General features: G+C 43.3%; 1 protein-coding gene across 1 annotated transcript; it reads left to right on the forward strand.

The window, feature by feature from the left end:
* Positions 1–264: 264 nt before the first annotated feature.
* LOC136652543 (vomeronasal type-2 receptor 26-like) lies at positions 265–20,193 on the forward strand. Its single transcript, XM_066629482.1, has 4 exons — positions 265–405; positions 1,162–1,374; positions 16,850–16,976; positions 19,289–20,193. The coding sequence occupies exons 1-4, from the start codon at positions 265–267 to the stop codon at positions 20,191–20,193; spliced, it is 1,386 nt and encodes a 461-aa protein (XP_066485579.1).
* The last annotated feature ends 3,052 nt before the right edge of the window (positions 20,194–23,245 follow it).

The following is a 23,245-nucleotide window of genomic DNA, read 5'->3' on the forward strand; positions in this document are numbered from 1 at the left end:
ACCACCTCAATGGGATTTCACCAGCGCTATTGACATTGAGGGCTTCTGTGCAAAAACATTCCATGGGACTTTGTCTTTCGCAACCTCCATGAAGGCTGTGCCAGGATTCCAGAACTTCCTTCAGAATCTAAAGCCTAAAAAGTCTCTTGCACATTTCCTCTATCTTTTCTACAAATTTGCATTTGAGAGTTGCCGTGCTAGGAAAATTAAAACCTGTAAACGCTGTACAGGAAACTGGAGAGCCTGCCTCAGTCTCTGTTTGAGATGGAGATGAGTGATCAGAGCTACCGCATTTACAATGCTCTCTATGCTGTAGCACATGCTTTAAATGCCATATATACGTCCAGGTCAAAAACAATGCTGAACAGAGACACATTCAAACTGGTGAACATTGAACCCTGGCAGGTATATTCCTCACTGTAATGAAACGGTTATGTATGATGCAGTCCCAAGCACACTTACAAGGAAGAAAATTGGTACTGAGCACAATGGAAAATTCTTCTAAGTAAACTGATGTGGATGGAATGGGTGGTGTGGGTGAAATCATGTCCCTGGGCACATGGGGGACACACACTGCTGAAGCTAAGCAGATCTGGATCTAGCAGGACTTTGACAACAGACCTCCTGGGTATCCCAGGTACATTGCTTCAAGTTTCAAAATGAAAGAAAAGTGGAATATAAATATTTAATTTTGAAAACCTGCCACTAGCATTGTTGACACGAAGCTCCCTGGGACTTTGAGTAGAGGACCACATGAAATACTTCAATAGGGCTCAACCTTTCCAGTTTTCCAGCACCAATGCAGCTGCAGTGTAGCCCCTAGGTAAGGGGACAAATGTTCCCTTAACTTGACAAGGCCTCTGTGACTACCCCAAAACTGCAGGATTTAGTGCATGCCCCGTTGGCATAGCTGCATCAGTGCTAGAAGGTTGAATAGGATTGGGCCCATAGATAAGGAAATGTTGGATATGATGGTGAGCTGAGAGGAGAGGAAGATGAAGATCTGTCAAGCCTATTCTGTTTTTAATGAAAGAATAAAATATTCTTGCAACGTGTAATTCTCAGGTTTACAAGTACCTTTTTTTAACCTGGGATTTGGTAATACAGTGTACAATATGAAGGTATCATCTGTTTTCTATTTTCCATTTTTTTCCAATCTAGATACACTCTTTTCTGAAAAATGTCCACTTTAACAATGGTGCTGGCCATGAAGTCTGTTTTGCCAATGAGGAATTGTCATCTGGACTTGATGGCATTAACTGGGTCACTTTCCCTAATCAATCCTTCCTTAAGATTCAAGTTGTAAAGATGTCTCCAAGTCTAGAGTTTACCATCCACGACGAAGCCATTGTGTGGAATAGCAGATTTCAGCAGGTAAGGCTAAAATCCTTCAGCAAGGTGACCTCCTCATTTGCCTGGGAAAATGATTTTACCCACACCACCCAAGCATTCCTGAGCCTCTGAGCATTCCTGGAGGCATGCACTGCATGCTGTGATGGAAGCATGATTGAGAGGCCTTTGAGATGTAAGTGAATGTATTTTCCCCTTACCTCTGCATAGGCCCCCTGACAGCTTATGGGTCTCCTTATACCTATGCCAGCTACATAATTGATTTAAGCCCAAGGAGATCCGAAGGGTGGAGCAGCTTGAAAAATAGGGGATTGAATACGAAATGCATGACTGCCATCAGATCAACCCTTTCCTTCCCTGACACACCCCGGTTCCTCCCCTGAAGTGCCCCTTTACTCTTCCTCTCTGTCCATGGCCAACCCCCGCCGACAACTTACTTGGGTTGGTGGAGATTCCTGAAGCCACAGCTGTACAGTCTGCGCTGCTCACCAGGGCTTTTTTTTTTTTTAATTATTTTCCAAAACAAATATAAACAAACATAAATAACACATAACAAATAACACAAAAAAATATAAAACCACTACACAAAAAACAACGGGTGCAGGAAACCATATGTGTGTGTTGGCAAGCTTCAGTCTCGAAAGACTATGGTATCGCACTCTGAATGGTGGTTCTGGAACAGCGTCTAGTGTGGCTGAAAAGGCCAATTCAGGAGTGACAATCCCTTCCACACTGGGAGCAATTGCAATCTGTCCCTGGTCTGTCTCCCTGGCTATGGGCCTTCCTTCTTTGCCTCTTTGCCTCAGTCTGTTGGCCAAGTGTCTCTTCAAACTGGGAAAGGCCGTGTTGCAAAGCCTGCCTCCAAGCAGGCCGCTCAGAGGCCAGGGTTTCCCACTTGTTGAGGTCCACTCCTAAGGCCTTCAGATCCCTCTTGCAGATGTCCTTGTATCGCAGCTGTGGTCTACCTGTAGGGCGCTTTCCTTGCACGAGTTCTCCATAGAGGAGATCCTTTGGGATCCGGCCATCATCCATTCTCACGACATGACCGAGCCAATGCAGGCATCTCTGTTTCAGCAGTGCATACATGCTAGGGATTCCAGCATGTTCCAGGACTGTGTTGTTTGGAACAAGGAAACCATATATCATCATACATTGCTAAAATTAATAAATCATTACATATCTTCTAATCAATTTCCTCTTCTACATTTACCTCTTAATATCATTTTTCACTCATCATTCATCTATCATATCATATCAAATATAATATATATGCAGTACAATCATCTAAATACCCTATCATTTATTTCTAAAACTTCATTTTCATGCAAGCATAAAAGAGTTTCAATTGCTCATTGTTCAATTTATGTCGGTTTTCATTGTTGATCCAAAATTTCTGTCTGTCCATTTCCATCACAGTCATTGTAATGGAAGATCAGAAGATCATCAGGTGGATGATGTGGTGTTGACAGTGATCCCATGTTTTGACAGCTGTTTGACAGCTCTGGGAAGGGCAGGGCTGGCTCCACAGCTGTAATCAATCAAGGCCAATGGAGACTCTGATGGACACCTGAGCTTCATTTCACCTTGATGGGACTTTGAATGGACTGAAGAGATGGCTCAGCTGAGCCTAACTTGGACTTCTCACAGCTGAGCAGGATTTGGATTTAACAAGGGGCTGCAGGATAAAAGGCAGCTTCAGAAGGAGCAAAGGGCTGGCCAAGCAGGACGCTGACCCAGCCGGAAGCCGTACGCTGACCAAGAGGGCTACCTGACCCAGACCTACAGGAAGAGAGGACTGCCAGGACCCTGCTGGAGGAGACACACTGCTGGAGAGGAGGAACTCTACTGCAGAAGACTGGACTGTGTTTTGGAGACGGATTGGACTTGGAGGCTTCAGACGTTACCCCCGGAGTTAAGTGGAGTTTTGGGGAGGGAAAGCCTCTGGACAAGGGGACTTGCAGGGAGTGGCTGTGTTTGTAGCAATAAATTCTTGTTATTTGCTATAGATAAGGAGTTCTGTGTTCATTCCATTGCACACTGCAGCTGTGCTTCTTGGAAAAGGAGGGTGTTAATTAGCCAAAAAGCGGGCATTAAAAGGGAGTTGGGATATTTGGACGGGACAAATTGCCGTGGTCGGCAGGAGTCGAGAATTTGGCAGAACAGTCATTATTTTCTCTATTAATTCATCTTTCGTGGTATTTTAGGTCCTTGCAATATCTAAGATATATAATCCTCGCTACAGTTAAAATCATAATAACTAGGTACACATTTTTTTTATCTATAACATCTAAAATAATAATAAGCAAAATAATTCACAGACCAGGGAGACAGACCCAAAATAGTTTCAACAGTATAGTAAATCCAACAATCTCTTGAATTGGATTTCTTGCCATCCTCCAATAAATTTACATTTTTTTACATGTCCAGCACATATGATAAAACGTTCCTTCCGCACATTTACATTTTCAACAACTATTTGATATGTTCTGCTTCATTTTTACCAATTTTTTGTGTCAAGTACCATCTTTAAAACATTTTATATACATTTTCTTTAACTTTAATTTCCTCAGGAGCAAGTGGCTCCTTGGGAGTAAGGAATAGGTACTGCCAGGATTCAGCCCCCAGACAAGAAGTAGGGAATGAGAACTCCCCACACATGGGGCTGATGAAACCCAGAAGGGGTGGAGCCCTGGGTTGGCTGGGTTTATAAGGAGCCCAGCAGCCAGCAGGAGAGGTTCTCCAGGGGGCTTGGGCTCCTGGGAAATGGCTGGATGGAGCCTTGGCAAACCCCTGACCTGGCCCTTAACTGAGCCTTGCCTTGGAGGGGCTGAGTTGCCTATCAGTCTAGGGAGGGGGCCTCCACCCTTGCAGGGGATCAGGGGGCAGGCCTACAGGGGCACTCTCAACCAGTGGCCCCTGGGGTGAAGAACAGCCTACCTTGGACCAGAAGCAGAGTGCCCTGATAGATACTGGGAGTAGTTTGGGGGTGCAGAACCCCTCCTGAAGAGCTTAGCAGTGGCGTTACAGGGAAAGGGTGTACGGAGCCCAGACCAGCCTACCTGACTTCTACCGATGTTCACATGGACCAAGTGCCCAACCCACACTCTCTACTCCTGAGGCAGTGGTAGCACAGCTCCTGCTGACCCAAGCCTTTCCAGCCTGCGGACTGAGACTTGATTTGGCCAGCAGGGCCAAATGAGTCTGGACTTTTGAACTGTGAACAAAGCCTACTTGAGGGGCTCATGGCCCAGTGATGTAACGGGAACCTAATGAATGTGAAATACTTGACAAAAATAAATCCCCTTTGCCAGTACCATCAACGCTCCCAGTGGTTCTTCTCAAGACCTGGTAAGTCCTCGGCCCATCGCCCATTCTTGCGGCTGCCCTTGCCACCCCGCGGGGAGGGGAAAGGGGCAGCTATGGGGATACAGTGGGTCTGAGAAGTTTAAAAGGTTTTGAGAACCACTGAATAGGGTTGCAGAGTCACAGATGATATTGCCCAGGTCTTGTAGGAATGCTACAAGTACACCATTAGTACACATGCCTAAAGTTAAATATCCGGGTCCACTTTAATCTAAACCCATACTGGATCATTCCTGTCCTCTACAGACATAGAATAAAACTATTTGAAACGTAATTTGCAAGGCACATAGCATGTCATGTTGATTAACCAAATACCTATATTGAGTTAAACAGTGAGATAAATATCAAATAGATAGTTGGGTTTTGAGGTGGGCCCCATCTTTTAACAAGCTGAAGCCTACTGGAAAAAGAATGGCTATAGTGGGGGGCATTAAAAGATAGCTTCTACTTATGTCCCTATTTTTTATTCTTAGATGTTACCCCATCAGAATCTTATTGCTATTGGAGACTGGCATACCGGGGGGGGGGAAGGTAAAATGCCCTGGGGTGCCACCCCTCAGAGCCAGCTGCCCCCCCCGCCATCATCCCCTGTTGCCATCCTTGCCCCCTCACCACTGCTTTTGGCTGCCCTCGGGAGGCATTCTGGGGACTGTGAAGGGTGCGCATGTCAAATCTGTAACATTTCTCAACATGCATACTGTGGTAGTATCAAGTCTAATATATTTAAAATGAAGTGAATGGGGACTCACCTGAAATTGGCTCATGACCCAACTAATGGATCCTGACCCACAGTTAGCTGCCATCCATACCCCCACCATCATCCACACCTGCACAGTCTGCCCCGTCAGTTTCACAACCAAACAAAAATGGGGTCAAGTCCCACTGGTGGGTTTCAGACTCCCAGTTTGGGAACTGCTGCACAATTTGAAACAGAACCATGTTTGCATTGACAAACCATTTGGTGCTTCTTTTTGTTTAAATTTTCACACAGGAGCAGGATTGGAAATGTAACCATATGTCCTAAAGTCCTAAACCCCCCTACCATCCACCATTGTTTTGTTGCATTAAATACTATCCTCACTGTTTTTTTAAAAAAAATTCCAACAGACCATTTTTCATATGTACTATAATAAAATTTGGCCCATCTGCCTAGCACTCCTTTATCAGATTTATGTAACATATAGCAACTCATCTATGGGAAGGGGTGAAATCTGAATGGGGATCACAACGAAGGCAACCCACATCTCACCGTGATCCCAGTTCAGATTCCCTTCCACAAAATTGCATACCGTTTGATCTTTGTCAACATTTATGTTTTTCATTTCACAAAGACGATCAGGGAGATGTTCAGATACTCTGTAATTATCCAAACTACTGTGATTTCCTTCCTTGCGCAGTTGGTAAGAAATGTGTCCATATTTCAAAAGGAGGTGGATCTATTCTGAACTGTATCAGTGCCCCACGGAGGAACAGAGATCACCAAACATTTCTTCTTCAAAACATTTTGGGGCAAAATCTCTGTGACTACTCATGCTGCTTCCATGTTGCTCCTGAGTGAGGTTCCATCAGGATCCAGCCAGCCAGAGATATCATTGTAGCTGGAACTGTAGTTCAGGATGCAGAAGTTCAGATGCAGCTGGGTTAGACATGCATTTGCAGCCCAGTGGTTGTTTTTGCTCTTCTTGCTGCTTCTTCTCCCTTCTCTTGTCTGTTGGGAGGATGTGCCCAATGAATGTGAATTGGAAGGAAGCTATGGGGATACTAGGCTGGGAGATGCTGTCATTGGTGGGGTCCTCTCTCTTATACATCCTGTAAACTCTGCAATCAATTTTCAGAGATTACCAGCAATGAAGAAAGGCGGATTAACGTAAGTTATTTCTTGTTTGGTACCCTTCATGCTATTTGAAATATGAAGACTAGAGATCAAACAACTGCACTGAGGTGGAATTTCAACAGGTGCAGCTTGTTGGGAAGAACAGGGGCGGTTTGGGGCAATGCCATGGTCAGGAAGAGAGTGGATATCTTTGAAAGCACCTCTGTTTATATCCTATCTCCCTTTCTGGCCACAAACTACCTACACATATCCACTTGGACTTCCACCTGCAAAATCACAGGCACAGTAGATCCATTGCAGCAGCTAAGACTTACTTCAGGACAAAGGAAGAAATGTTCTCTTACACAATTATTTTTGTTCTGCTCAGATGAACAACTCCATTCCTGCACCCCTCTTCCTTACATCGCTTTAGTTTTGTTTCCTTTTCTCATTGTACTTGGAATGATGTTTTTCACTGTACAAGCAAATATCTAATAGTGTGGGTGTCATTATCCCCTAAAATTGAGTGCTGTGCAAACCAGCACTAAAAAAGACATTGTTCTTGATGGGACAAGAACCTGACACTGATTGGCCAGAATACACTGCTCTGATTGACAATAGCTGTCAGTCATGCCCAGGATGAACAACACTGTAGCAAAACAGGGCACAAGGAAATGCCATTGTGGGTGGTACTACTATAAATGTATATGTGGCGCACATGACAATGTGCTAGAGCTTATCACTGCCTCAATGTCAATCTAATTTCAGAATAAATCACAAACATTATCAGCATGTCTTGGCCTTCCTTTTTGCCATTCAGGAGATCAACAGGAATCCCAACCTCTTGCCCAATGTGACCTTGGGCTTTAAAATCTATGACAACTTTTTTGAAGGAATGAACACGTATAAGTCCATCCTGGATCTACTCTTCAAACTACAAAGGAATGTACCCAATTACAAGTGTGGTAAGAAAGGTGATGTCTTGTCTGTCATTGGGGGATTCATGGTAGAGTATGTCATCCAAATGGCCAGCATTCTTAGCCACTACAAGTTTCCACAGGTATGTACATTCAGATGCATGAACGGGTGGCATAAAACCGCTCTTCACTTATTATATTTTTTGCAACTTTATCAGTGAATGCCCTTTTTTTAGCTTGAAAAGAATTGCAAAGGGGCAATGCAATGCAATAAGTAAATCATTTATTTAGAAGAAATAACCATTTGAGGAGGTTCTTGAGATCTCAGTTGTATAGGAGGAAATAACATGACTGATCAGCAACCCTGATGTGGGCAGAGAGACCTTCAGTTCTAAATAATGATAATAATAATAATAATAATAATAATTGTCTGGGTCGGCTGCCTCCCTCCCACCCCGACTGACATGGAGAGGCCAGGGGAGGGACCCCCCACTGGCAGCAAAAGCCTCAGGAGGAGGAGGAGGAGGAGAGGCTGCCTGAACCCCGGGAGCGCCCGCTCAGCTGCCTGTTTCACCAAACACAAGCGAAAGAAGGGAGGCAGGGACCAGAGCCCCAGGCCCCTGTAAGGAAGTGGGAGGAGGGTGAAGGAGGAAGGGGGGAGCAGAGAGGGCTTCATAACGGAGGCCTGTGATGAGGGTGAGGAGGGCAAGGTGTGGAGCAGTTCCTGCTGCCCCACTGGTGAACACCACCCTCAAGAGACAGCAAGGAGGAGAAGGGTGCTGTGACCCCCTCCCTTTGGACACCCAGCTGAGGCTCCTGAGGCACTCCCCTCCACCCTTCGTTAGGCCTCCTCTCCCTTGCTGGGAAGGCCTGGGAGGCAGGGAACCAAGCTCCACGGACGACATCCGCCTCGCCCCCACACGAAGCCTGACAATACTAATGTTGGTATTTATATACCGCCTTTCTTGGTCACCAGATTTCTCCTCAGACTTTAATTCAAGGTGGTTTGCATAGCAAGGTTTTCCAAACCCCGTAGGAACCTTTATAATAGAATAGTTCTGATCTTTCATAGAAAGCCTCATTCCTGCTGAATTCCTACCCAGTCTGGCCTCTCTCTAGCTGCTTCGCCTCCAATGCAACTTGACAGCAACTCCTCCCTGCCACTGATGGTCAACTCGTTATCAGCGTGTCGACAGCTCTCAGATATTTCTGGTTGCTTCGAACTGGTGTCCCCAGATCTTCAGGCATACAAGGCAGCAGCTCTACCACTGAGCCAGACCTCCTGCCCTAAATATGCTTATCAGTGTATAGCACCCAGGTTTGTATCCCCAGAAAATGTGTCATAAATGCAGTCAGTTATATACACTGTTCTTAAGCTTAAGCAAACCAATCTTGTCACACTGATTTCAATACTGCTTAGTCATGTCTCATATTCTGGGGATACGAACCAAAGAGGTAATTTTAATCTTTCAAAAAATGGAAACTTGAAGCTCTGTCAAAACACTAGCTTGGTCTGAATCAAATACGTTACCCTTTTCAGGACATTAAGTGATGGTTTGTGGACATGGTGAAAGGAAATGTGTTGTAACTCAGTGAGAGCACAACCCTATGCATGACTACTCAGAAGTAAGTCTCATTGTGTTCTATGAGCAGTGGCGTAGCTAATGATTGTGTATTTTCTAGTTAATTGGCCATAACTTTTGATAGAATACAGATATTCCAAGCCATTTTATTTCATTGCATTCTGCATTAAATTACCTTTCCAATGATATATAACTTGATGGTATTATTCATAGATACCAATATTTTCACAATTTTGGTCACTAGTGTCAAGCTCAGCTTGTTGTCCCTCTAAAGCTTGATGCCCGGTGCAACTGCTACCCCCTGCACCCACTTAGCTAAGCCACTGTCTACGGGGCTTCCTCCCAGGAAAGTGTGCATACAATTGCAGACTTATTATAATTGATGGGAATGTATACAAAGATACATTGTTCAGTATACTTAGCATCTCATTGATAAGCAAAAGTCTGGACTGTAATAAATATTTTGGTTTGGAAAAGGGTGGTTAATTTTCAAAGCGGTTCTGAGCCATGTTTTCCCCCATTAGATTACTTATGGTACATTTGAGAAACCAGTCACAAAAAATAATTTCCCTTCTCTATACTGGATGGCAATAAGGGAAGGTATTCTGCACACCGGAATAGTCCAGCTACTGCTGCAATTCCAGTGGACATGGATTGGTCTCATTGTTTCAGACGATGATAGTGGAGAAGGCTTCCTGCAGAGGCTGACCCCATTGCTGGCCCGGAACAGCATTTGTGTTGCATTCTTAGAAAGGACTGGCATTTGCAAGGATCTTAATTTGCATAACACTCAAAATGCATTCATGCAAAATATATTGAGCATACGCTCCACACTTTTATCCACTACAGTCAACGTTGTTATTGTTGACGGGGACTCTCAGACTCTGGAACCATTGGCACTCGTTTTATATGCAGCTGAATTTAGACGTAGACATCCTATAGGGAAGATTTGGATCACGTCACCTCAGTGGGATTTCGTCAGCACTGCTGGCACTGAGGGCTTCTGTGCAAAAACATTCCATGGGACTTTGTCTTTCACAACCTCCATGAAGGCCGTGCCAGGATTCCAGAACTTCCTTCAGACTCTAAAGCCTAAAAAGTCACTTGCACGTTTTCTCTGCATTTTCTACAAATTTGCATTCCAGTGTTGCGGTGATGTGAAAATTAAAACTTGTAAACACTGTACTGGAGAGGAGAAACTGGAGAGCCTGCCTCAGACTGTATTTGAGATGGAGATGAGTGATGTGAGCTACCGTATTTACAATGGTCTCTATGCTGTAGCACATGCTTTAAATGCCATATATACGTCCAAGCCAAAAACAATGCTGAACAGAGACACAGGCAAACCTTTGAACATTGAACCCTGGCAGGTATATTCCTCACTGTATTGAAACGGTTATGTATGGCGCAATCCCAAGCACACTTACTAGAAAGATAATTGGAGCACTGTGGAAATCACTTCTAAACTTGCTGTGAATTGAACGGGGTGTGTGGGTGAAATCATGTTCCCAGGCACATGGGGGGGGGCATATTGGTAAAGCTAAGCAGATCTGTACCTTGCAGGAATTTGATGACAGACCTCTTGGATATCCCATGCACATTGCTTTATAGCCCAAGCCTATGCATGTCTACTCTGATTTAAGTCCATTGTGTTGAATGGGGTTGACTCCTAGGAAACGGCATAGGGTTGAAGTCTTAATTTCCAAAATGGAAGAAAAGCCGAATACAAGAGGAACGTGCGATACAGGCCGTGGGTGAGACAGAACTGCCCCTTTGTAGCCCATGGAAAAGTGCCACAGCTATCCAGCTGTCTCTTTACACCCGAGAAAGCAGGGGCAAGGATAGCCTCCTCGGGTGTAAGCAGGCAGGGCAACTGCAGTGCATTTCCAAGGACAATGACAGGGCAGTTCTGCCACACCTGCTGCCCCAAACCACACATCCCTGAAATATTAATTTTCATTGTGAAAACATCCACAAAGCTCCCTGGAAACCTTTGAGTAGAGGAACAAATTGAATACGTCAATAGGACCCAATCCTATCCAAGTTTCCAGCACCAATGAGCTACACTGTAGCCCCACGTAAAGGAACAATTGTTCCCTGACCTTGACCAGGCCTCTGTGACTACCCCACACTGCAGGATGCAGAGCAGGCCCCATTGGCATAGTTGCATCAGTGCTGCAAAGTTTGGACTGGGCCCATAGATGTGGAAATGTTGGATAAGATGGTGAGCTGAGAGGAGAGGAAGATGAGGAAGATCTGCCAAGCGTATTCTAATAGTTCTTCATAAAAGAGAAAAGTTCTTTTAACTTGAACATCCCAGGTTTACAGGTGCCTTTTCTGACCAGGGGTTTGGTCATACAGTGCACAATATACATTGAAGCTATCAGCTGTTTTCTGTTTTTGTCCAATCTAGATGCACTCTTTTTTGAAGAATGTCCACTTTAACAATGGTGCTGGCCATGAAGTCTGGTTTGCCAATGAGGAACTGTCTTCTGGACTTGATGTCATAAACTGGGTCACTTTCCCCAATCAATCCTTCCTTAAGATCCAAGCTGGAAAGATTTCTCCAAGTCAAGGGTTTAGCATCCATGATGAGGCCATTGTGTGGAATAGCAGATTTCAGCAGGTAGGGCTAAAATCCTTCAGCACGGTGACCTCTTCATTTGCTTGGGAACATTCCTGAACATGAGAGCATTCCTGGAGGCATGCACTGCATGCTATGGTGGGGGCAGGATTGAGAGGCCTTTGAGATGTAAAGGAGCGTACTTTCCCCTAACCTCTGTATAGGCCCCCTGACAGCCTAGGGGTCTCCTTGTACCTTGTTGTTGTTGGCAACCTTCAGTCTCGAAAGACTCTGGTATCGGACTCTGAATGTGGTTCTGGTACAGCCTCTAGTGTGGCTGAAAAGGCCGATTTGGGAGTGACAATCCCTTCCACACTGGGAGCAAGTGCAGTCTGTCCCTGGTCTGTCTCCCTGGCTATGGGCCTTCCTTCTTTGCCTCTTTGCCTCAGACTGTTGGCCATGTGTCTCTTCAAACTGGGAAAAGCCATGCTGCACAGCCTGCCTCCAAGCGGGCCACTCAGAGGCCAGGGTTTCCCACTTGTTGAGGTTCACTCCTAAGGCCTTCAGATCCCTCTTGCAGATGTCCTTGTATCGCAGCTGTGGTCTACCTGTAGGGCGCTTTTCTTGCACGAGTTCTCCATAGAGGAGATCCTTTGGGATCTGGCCATCATCCATTCTCACGGCATGACCGAGCCAACGCAGGTGTCTCTGTTTCAGCAGTGCATACATGCTAGGGATTCCAGCACGTTCCAGGACTGTGTTGTTTGGAACTTTGTCCTGCCAGGTGATTCCGAGAATGGGTCGGAGGCAGCACATGTGGAAAGTGTTCAGTTTCCTCTCCTGTTGTGAGCGAAGAGTCCATGACTCGCTGCAGTACAGAAGTGTACTAAGGACGCAAGCTCTTTGGCCCTGTATCTTGGTATGTTCCGTCAGCTTCTTGTTGGACCAGACTCTTTGTGCACCTCTCCTTGTACCTATGCCAGCTCTATAACTGGTATCAGCCCGAGGAGAGCCAGAGGGTGGGAAAGCTTGAAAACTAGGGGATAGGATTCAACATGCATGACTCCCACCAGATCAACCCCTCCCCTCCCTGACCAACCCCTGTTCCTCCCCTGTAGTGCCCTATTACTCCTCCTCTCTGCCCAATACCCAACCCTGCCAACAACTTACTTGAGTCTCCTTTTGTGGCAGCCAGAAAGTGTCCTGCAATGCTGGAATGTGAGTCCTAGCAGTGCAGGGTGACCAAAGGATTTTACCCCTGCAGTGCAATCATATACTTGACTACTCAGAAATAAGTCTCACTATGTTGAATTGGGCTTACTGCCAGGAGAGTTTATATAGGATTGCAACCTTACAGTCACAGCTGGTATTGTACAAGTCTTGTAGGAATGCTGAAACAAACCATTAGTACATATATCTAAAAATATCCAAATGAATATTATTCATAATATTATTATTATGAATATTACTCTGTTCTGTTTTCCCCAAACATCCAGGAAGCTGTAAATCTATCCACACTTACTTTGAGTGAGACCCATTGACTATCACTGTTAAAAGCATATACATAGTATCTTGTTAAAAGTACAGATCTGAAACATTTCCTCAACATACATACCATGGTAGCTTAAAGTCTAATATATTAAAATTAAAATGCACATTGAAATGAATGGGGACCCATCCAAAATTGGTTTGTGACTCACCTAATGGGTCCTGACCAACAGATTGAGAAACACTGAATAAGACTGCAGCCTTAGAGTCACAGATCGGTATTATCCAGGTTTTGTAGGATTGCTACGACTACACCATTAGTTCCCCTTCCCAAAGTAAATATCCCCATCCACTTTAACCTAAACTTTTACTGGGTCATTCCTATCCCCTACAGACACAGAATAAAATCATTTTAAACATATTTGGAAGGCATGTAGCCTATCATGCTGATTATTCAAATATCTATATTGAGGAAAAGATGGTAAATAAATATACCTACCTTATTTTTTGCTCCATAAGACGCACCTGACCATAAGACGCACCTATTTTTTAGAGGAGGAGAACAGGAACAAAAATATTCTGAACCAAATAGTGTAATAAAATATTTAATAAACTATAACAGAATAACATTTGAACCATGTAAAGTGAACAGCAGTCAACAGTGGCATTAAGAACCATTATCACTGTCATTAACAAATGGAGAAACTTAAAGGTTTGAGTACTCTAGTTTTCTGGAAACCCCAAGAACTCATCATCGCTAGAGTCACAATTTATGAAGCTCAGTTGCTCACAATCACTGACATCACTTTCTTCGCTGTCTTCATATAAGATACTGTCTTCACTTCCATCTAAGGCATTGCTAATGCCACATTTTTTGAATGACATTTTTTGAATGTAAGCATAAACTGGCATGAAGATCCCCCCCTTTATTAGGGTGAATGGGATCATAAACTGGCATGAAGATCCCTCCCTTTATTAGGGTGAATGGGATCATAAACTGGCATGAAGATCCCGCTTTATTAGGGTGAATGGGATCATAAACTGGCATGAAGATCCCTCCCTTTATTAGGGTGAATGTGAGCATAAACTGGCATGAAGATCCCTCCCTTTATTAGGGTGAATGGGATCATAAACTGGCATGAAGATCCCTCCCTTTATTAGGGTGAATGGGATCATACACTGGCATGAAGATCCCTCCCTTTATTAGGGTGAATGGGATCATAAACTGGCATGAAGATCCCTCCCTTTATTAGGGTGAATGGGATCATACACTGGCATGAAGATCCCTCCCTTTATTAGGGTGAATGGGATCATAAACTGGCATGAAGATCCCTCCCTTTATTAGGGTGAATGGGATCATAAACTGGCATGAAGATCCCCCCCCTTCTTAGGGTGAATGGGATCATAAACTGGCATGAAGATCCCCCTTTATTAGGGTGAATGGGATCATAAACTGGCATGAAGATCCCCCTTTATTAGGGTGAATGGGAGCATAAACTGGCATGAAGATCCCTCCCTTTATTAGGGTGAATGGGATCATAAACTGGCATGAAGATCCCCCCCCTTCTTAGGGTGAATGGGATCATAAACTGGCATGAAGATCCCTCCCTTTATTAGGGTGAATGGGATCATACACTGGCATGAAGATCCCCCTTTATTAGGGTGAATGGGATCATAAACTGGCATGAAGATCCCCCCCTTCTTAGGGTGAATGGGATCATAAACTGGCATGAAGATCCCTCCCTTTATTAGGGTGAATGGGATCATACACTGGCATGAAGATCCCCCTTTATTAGGGTGAATGGGATCATAAACTGGCATGAAGATCCCCCCCTTCTTAGGGTGAATGGGATCATAAACTGGCATGAAGATCCCCCTTTATTAGGGTGAATGGGATCATAAACTGGCATGAAGATCCCCCCCCTTCTTAGGGTGAATGGGATCATAAACTGGCATGAAGATCCCTCCCTTTATTAGGGTGAATGGGATCATAAACTGGCATGAAGATCCCCCTTTATTAGGGTGAATGGGATCATAAACTGGCATGAAGATCCCCCCCTTCTTAGGGTGAATGGGATCATAAACTGGCATGAAGATCCCCCTTTATTAGGGTGAATGGGATCATAAACTGGCATGAAGATCCCTCCCTTTATTAGGGTGAATGGGATCATAAACTGGCATGAAGATCCCTCCCTTTATTAGGGTGAATGGGATCATAAACTGGCATGAAGATCCCCCCCTTCTTAGGGTGAATGGGATCATAAACTGGCATGAAGATCCCTCCCTTTATTAGGGTGAATGGGATCATAAACTGGCATGAAGATCCCCCTTTATTAGGGTGAATGGGATCATAAACTGGCATGAAGATCCCTCCCTTTATTAGGGTGAATGGGATCATAAACCGGCATGAAGATCCCTCCCTTTATTAGGGTGAATGGGATCATAAACTGGCATGAAGATCCCTCCCTTTATTAGGGTGAATGGGATCATAAACTGGCATGAAGATCCCTCCCTTTATTAGGGTGAATGGGATCATAAACTGGCATGAAGATCCCTCCCTTTATTAGGGTGAATGGGATCATACACTGGCATGAAGATCCCCCCTTCTTAGGGTGAATGGGATCATAAACTGGCATGAAGATCCCCCTTTATTAGGGTGAATGGGATCATAAACTGGCATGAAGATCCCTCCCTTTATTAGGGTGAATGGGATCATACACTGGCATGAAGATCCCCCCTTCATTAAGGTCCCCAACATGCACTCTTTTTTGCAGTATTCGCTCCATAAGACACACACACTTCCCCCCCCCCACTTTTTTGGGGGGGAAAAGTGCATCTTATGGAGCGAAAAATACAGTATATTGAGAAAAATATCAAATAGATAACTGGATTTTGAGTTGGGCCCCACTCAAAGGTGGGCCCCACCTTTTAACAAGTTGAAACACACAGAAAAAAGGAGGCTGTCCATAGTGTTGAGTATTAAAAGACAGCTTCCTCTTATGTCCCATTCTTTTTATTCTTAGATGCGACCCCTTTCAGAATCTAATTGCTACTGGGCACTCGTGCACCATGGAGGGTAAAGAGGGAAAGACATCCCAGGGTTCCACCCCTCTGCCCCCCTGCCAGCATCCTTGCCTGCATCCATGCCTCCCAACCACCACTTTCACCACTTTCAGCTGCCCTTCAGAGACCTTCTGCGGGCCAGGGAAGTTGCATATGGCCTCCTCCTGCCCTCCGGAGGCCTTCTGAATCCTCTGGAAGGCTTTTAAAAGCCCTTATGTTTAAAAGCCCTTATAAGACCTCCAGAGGGCCAGAGGAAACCACGTGTGGCCTGGATGCAATGGTAAGGGGTGGCAACCGGTGGGGGGGGGAGCAATATTCTGTGATCCTGGCCCCGGTCGGCACAGGGGCCAGGAATGCCAGTGCAATTGTCAATTCCCTGCTGAAATAAAAGCACGCTGAGTTTTCTGCTAGCAGAAAGGCACCTTGGGGTTAAAACCAAAAACGGTGTATTTCCTATTTCTTTTGGACTGTGCTCTGAACTGTTTTGAATCCCAGCAGGAAAAACAAATCTCTCTACCGACTCTCCCTGGAGTCAAATACCAAAGGAGTCTACAGCAGGTCGCTGGCAACAGGGGAGTTCTATGTTGCTGGTCAGGATCAAGTTGTTCTCCTCTTCTTGATCAGCTGAAGTGCACTGAAAGAGAAGAATGGTCATGGTGGTGGGCATCCAATGTTTGCTTCAGCGTTTCTTCCCATTCTTTCTTCTTAGAATCCGCCTGGTTCAACCTGTGTTGAGAGCTGCCGTGTTGGACACAGAAAGACTGTTCGAGAAGGGAAAGCAATCTGTTGCTATGATTGTACTTTGTGTCCAGATGACATGATATCTAACCAGACAGGTGATTGACAGTGCCCTGAATTTACAGGAAATATTTGCACTTATTTGTCCACCCTAACACCCTAACGTATGCCCAGGTATGGTCTGTTCTTCTCCAAACACTTAAATCATGATGCATGGATTCTTAAAGGGAATTTGGGGAAAAACAGACTTCTCTCAGGGGCCCCTGGAGACACGTCTGTTCATCCACTGTTGGCTCCTCCTCCTCCTTTATCAGGAGAGATAAGATCTGTCCATGGTGCAGGTACCAGAGATTTTGAAAGCCCAACCGGGGGGGGGGGGGTGTGGCTTTCTGCTCAGAAACCTAATTGTCTGGGACAGTATTGGGGGAGGTGCAGAGTCTGCAATCTAGCTGCTGGCTGTGTGCTAAGATACCATATGGAAGAAAAAGCATGAAGCGTAAAGTTTAAGTTTTAAATTTAAGATAAGTATGTGTTAATATTGTCCCTGGCTTTCATTGACTGATTTGGCTAAAAGCCCTGGATACACTGAAGGCGTTAATGAGAAACTTTTTAAGGATGTTGAAAGTGCTCTTTATCTTTGTGTGGAATAATTCGGTTGTGGATTATAATTAGAAATATAATTTGGTGTGTGGACTAAAGTCCAGAATTACTTGTGGACATAAGTTTTATTAGACTTGAAAGAGTTTTGTCTCCTTGAGACTGTTTTTTTAGTTTTGTTTTTCTCCTTTAATCACACTGTTATCTGTAAGAAAAATTTGAAAAATGCCTGACTGAAAATACATGTGGTGGAAGTAAGGAGAATAATATGCTGTGGGCATCTTGTGGATTAGAGAGAAATTGCAAGATGGAGCCTAATCCAGATATTTGGACTCCAATGATCCTCAAAAATTTGGAAAAATTGCTCACAATGAGAAGACAGCAGTTGAGTTGGTCCTTGCAGATTCAAGCCAGTTTAAAGACTCTCTCTCAACAGATAGATGTGTGCAAGGAGCAATTGGAAGATGTGAAGAAAACAGAAGGAAAAAGCAGAAAAGATGATGGTGAGGAGTGAAATCATCATCAGAAGAGTGGATATAGAAATTAGAAGAGTGGAAAATCAACAGGATCTAGAGGGGACGCTGATGGAGATTGAAATAGAGAAGATGGACAGAGTAACATGGGTGCACAAAATACAAATTTGTTGGAACGAGAAGAAGAAAACATATCCCAGTTAACTGGAAGAATGAACATACCTTATGCAAGAAAATGTGGGTTTATTGGATTCTGCAATGGAGATAAATTATTAAAGATATTACAAGAAAAAAAAATGGAAAGAAACAAAGAAAAAGAAACCTGAGGGTTAACCTGAGAGTTAAAGAAAATTGGAGGATTTTATTTACATAAAAACTGGTTTAAATTTACTTAAAAAATAAATATATACGAAATTGATATATATGAATTAGAATGAATCAGAAAAAAATAGCTGGAAATGGTAGCATGTGGATGAATTGTTTATAGGTGGTTATTATGTTAAAGAAAAAAAATGTATTCTGATTGGAGAATTAGATTGGAGAATGGTTAAGAACATATTAGAAGAGATTGTTGCTTTTATTATAATTTGGAAATTAGATTATTATTATTTGATTTTAATGAGTAATTGAACTAGTTGAGATGATAAAAAGTGAATATTTAGAAAAGATATTATAGGAAATTAGGAAAAATTCAATATATTTGATATAAGAAATATATAAATGAGTAGAAGAGTTAGAAGTAGATGGAAGAATTTTTTTATATGTTGTTATACTTTGGTAATTAGATTATTTTGTTTTAATATTAATGAGTAATTGAAGTAAGTTTATGTTTGATAGAAAGTGAAAATTTAGAAAATATAGTACAGGGCATTAGGGAAAATGTATTATATATTATATAAATTAATGGATAAACTAATGAGAAGCAGAAGTAGATGAGTAATAGATTAGGAGATATAGTATGATTAATGATTAATGGTATATGGTATTTAGCACTCTTAAATGTATATGTTTGTATGTCTGTGGTGTTAATTATAAATAAATAAATAAATAAATAAATAAATAAATGAATGAATGAATGAATGAATGAATGAATGAATGAATGAATGAATGAATAAATAAATAACCAAAGGAAGAAAATTGAAAGATTTCAGAGGCAGTCCATTATACAGTTCAGTGCACTAAACTCCACTGCTGGCTGTCACTTTCTGCATTTTGTCATTCCCCTGATACTAAGCATTGTTCACCAGGGAAATGAAGAAATCTTGTCCAACATTTGCTTTCAACCTCGCATCATTCTTCTGGATTCATAGAACTACTGACACTCTCTTTGTCCTTTTCAGATGCAGCTCGTTGCATCAAATGCCCAGAAGATCAGTACCCAAACAAGAACCAAGATCAATGTATCCCCAAACAGATAGCCTTCCTAAACTACGAGGAACCCTTAGGAATTGGTTTGGTTTCTATTGCTTTTTCCTTTACAGCAACAGCAGTTATGGTGATACTGATCTTTTTAAAGAACTGGAACACTCCCATTGTCAAAGCCAACAATCAAAACCTCACCGGCATTCTTCTCAGCTCCATCCTGCTTTGCTATCTTTCCTCCCTGCTCTTCATTGGTGAACCTGGAAAGGTCTCCTGCCTTCTCCGACAATCAGCTTTTGGCATAATTTTCTCTGTGGCTGTTTCTTGTGTTTTGGCAAAAACCATCACTGTGGTCCTGGCATTCATGGCCACCCAGCCAGGGAACAGGATGAGGAAATGGCTGGGGAAAAAAGTGGCCCACTCCATTGTCCTTTCCTGTTCCCTCATTCAAGTGGGGATTTGCACTGTTTGGCTGTCCACCTCTCCTCCATTTCCAGATGTTGACATGCACTCCCAGACTGAGCACATCATAGTGGAGTGTAATGAAGGGACAAACCTCATGCTCTATTCTGTCCTGGGCTATGTTGGTTTTCTGGCCCTCACCAGCTTCACAGTCGCTTTCCTTGCCCGAAAACTGCCAGATACTTTCAATGAAGCCAAATTCATCACCTTCAGCATGCTGGTCTTCTGCAGTGTGTGGATCTCCTTCATTCCTGCTTACCTGAGCACCAAGGGGAAAGACATGGTGGCCGTGGAGGTCTTTGCCATCTTGGCCTCCAACACTGGCCTCCTGATTTGCATTTTTCTCCCTAAATGCTATGTTATTGTACTAAAACCAGCTCTCAACTCCAAGCAGCTGCTAACAGAGAAGAGAAGTAATTAAATCAGTTTCTAATCGAATCAAATCTTTTATTGCGGTCACTGACCAGTACATAAAATATAAAACATAAAACTGTGCACTTGAAAATATCAGTACACAATGAATAAAATTTAACAATTATACAATTAAAAATATTGAACTAAACAATCACTGTCTTCAGAAGACCCAAACCCAGCACCCATTCTCAGCGGCAAACTTCCCAACGAAGGCAGCAACTCTACTGAATTTAGTCCACTTTCAGTATCAGTGTACTGATGCATATTGCTGAAGCAAAGAATCTCGCAACATTAAAAGTAATAGCTGGACTTGTGTCAGAAAGCAACAAGTTCATATATTGTTGTTATGTATGTCTCAAAAAATGGATCAGCAATGGAGTGATAAGGGTGGCACGAATGTTCCTGTAAAAAGAACAGTGGAAAAGCACATGTTCAGTTGTTTTGATATGTTCTGATCCACAGGGACATAGACGTTGGGTCCAAGGTATCTTTTTGTAACGTCCCTCTGACACTGCTGAGGGGAGTCCTCGGAGGCAGGCCAGTGTAAAAGCTCTTCTGTGCTTATAATTCTCCAGCTGGACAAGGTAGTGTGGGACATCAACAATATATTTAAGATCTCCCCTGACATGGAATTCAGAAATATTAGAAACATCTTTCTGCCTTTCCATATCAAGGGTACATTGTTTAATGGTTGCCTTTGCCCGTTCATATCCCATATCTGATTATTACAGAAAATCCTAGGGCAGCTATTTTCTGTTCTATTAAGTACATCCAGCTGGACTTATAGGTATCATGCAAAAGTAGAGGTGCAAGACCTGCTGGCAAACACCAAAGTTTGAGCCAGTATGAAAGAATGGCTATCCAGATCTTAGCCTCTATTTTAATCTGGCCTGTCTCCAGACGTATCTTGACATTAGATATGTCTCTTGGGACCTCCAGTACCACCCTCAGAAACTTAGATTGCACCCTCTCCAATGCCTTAATATTTGGGGGCGGCCCAAGTTGGGAGCCATACAGTAGCTGAGCCAGTGTCTTTGCTCGGAATAACCAGAGGGCAGCAGGGAGATAACGCCCTCCGTTCGTTTTCATATATTGTATGATAGCAGAGGAGCTCTTTTGGGCATTTAAGGCCACATACTCTCCATGCGCTCTTCTAGAGCCACTTGAGTGTATTATTACTCCCAGGTATTTAAAGTAGGACACCTGCTCTATCCTATGATGATTAATAATCCATGACCGCAGCTTAGGCCTCCTACCGAAGGTCATAATCTTAGTTTTTTTTTATAATTAATCATTAACTGATTCTCCTCACAGTAAGTTGATAGCTTTTGCAATGCTCTCCGAAGTCCAATAGGGGTCCTTGACAAAATGGCTGCATCATCAGCATATAGCAATACAGCTATATGTCTCCCTGCAATTCTAGGAGGATGTAAATCCATGCTGTTTAAATGGCCCACCAGAGAGTTGATGTAAAAAATAAATAAAAGTGGGGCCAGGATGCAGCCTTGTTTAACCCCCTTTTGAGTTGGAACAGCATTTGTGAGGTGGCCCTGAGTACTACATCTCACCTTGAGAGTAGTGTTCCTATGTAGAGCTTGAATAAGAAGAAGCAAGCGTCTATCGATGTTAGAGGCCTCCAGCTTTTCCCATAACTTGACTCTCGAAATTGAATCAAAAGCTGCCTTCAAATCAATAAAGGCTGCATAAAGGGAGGTCACTTTATTAGAACTATATTTCTCAATGAGATGTTGTAGCACCAAACATTGATCGATAGTAGTACGGCCCTCTCTGAACCCCGCCTGTTCTTCTGCGAGCATTCCCTCCTGTTCTAACCAGTCTTTAAGCCTTCTATGAAGATGACGCGTGTATAGTTTACTAATAATACTTAAAAGACTGATAGGTCTATAATTTGCAGGGTCTTCTCTGTTGCCTTTCTTGAAGATAGGGACAATAATAGCAGCACCCCAGTCTTCAGGAATTTGGCCCGTTTTGTCAATGTATGAAAATAATGAAGCTAAAACTGGGCCCCAAAAACCAAGATTATTCTTCACTACTTCAGGTGGGATCAAGTCTCCTCTTGGTGCTTTGCCTGATTTCATCTGAGCAGCTAGTTCATGGATTTCTGTTGCAGTGACTGAAGGCCAGGGTGGAATCCCTGCAAAGTTCAGATCATTGTAAACTACATTAGAGTCTTTTTGAAGATCATAAAAATGTTGCTCCCAAGTTCCAGAATGAATATGGCAGTCTAATGATGTAGGCCCACAGCTGGGAGAGATCTTTACCAATTTCCAAAACAAAGCCGAGTTCTTAAGTTTAGCTGCTTGGATCAAGCCAGTCTAGCTTTCTCTCAATGCCTCCTTTTTCTTGAACAGCTTCTTTTATAGTTGGTCTTCTGGTCTTCTGCATTGTGTGGATCTCCTTCATTCCTGCTTACCTGAGCAGCAAGGGGAAAGACGTGGTGGCCGTGGAGGTCTTTGCCATCTTGGCCTCCAACACTGGCCTCCTGATTTGCATTTTTCTCCCTAAATGCTATGTTATTGTTCTCAAACCAGATCTCAACTCCAAGCAGCTGCTAACAGAGAAAAGAAGTTATTAAATTGGTTTCAAAGATGATGGTTGTTTTGCATTTCTCTCTCTCTATATGTTTCCATACAGTATGAATACTGGATCACAGCATATCACATTTTTAATTGTCCTGATTCTTTAGAATCCACAAGGTGGGGTGAGAAATCATTTCAGAAGCAATAATTGCACCTCCTGGGTAGCTATCCACAGATAATGTTAATAATGCAAGATACAACCCAGAAGTCAAAATGCTGAAGCAAGGAAATACCAAGTTCATATTAAAGGCATGATGCTAAGGCAGCACAGGTGACCAAAAGAACCCAATGGTTTCTATCCTGTAAAACAAAAATTTTATAGTCCTGGAGGCCATTTCTATCCCTGGGGGACCCCCAATCCATCCCACGGAGAGTCCTCAGTCTCCAATGAGCCTCTGGCCCTCCAGAAACTTGTTGGAGCCTGTGCTGGCCCGACGTGTCTACTCTCAGTGGAAGGGC

This window comes from Tiliqua scincoides, chromosome 5, assembly GCF_035046505.1.
Source record: "Tiliqua scincoides isolate rTilSci1 chromosome 5, rTilSci1.hap2, whole genome shotgun sequence".
Taxonomy (NCBI): domain Eukaryota; kingdom Metazoa; phylum Chordata; class Lepidosauria; order Squamata; family Scincidae; genus Tiliqua; species Tiliqua scincoides.

Bases quoted from the DNA above. Each gene is read 5' to 3' on its own strand.
- LOC136652543 (XM_066629482.1), top strand. From the start codon at position 265: ATGGAGATGAGTGATCAGAGCTACCGCATTTACAATGCTCTCTATGCT. The intron at 1,375-16,849 runs GTAAGGCTAAAA...CTTTCTTCTTAG, and splicing joins GGAATAGCAGATTTCAGCAG to AATCCGCCTGGTTCAACCTG. The intron at 16,977-19,288 runs GTGATTGACAGT...TGTCCTTTTCAG, and splicing joins CATGATATCTAACCAGACAG to ATGCAGCTCGTTGCATCAAA.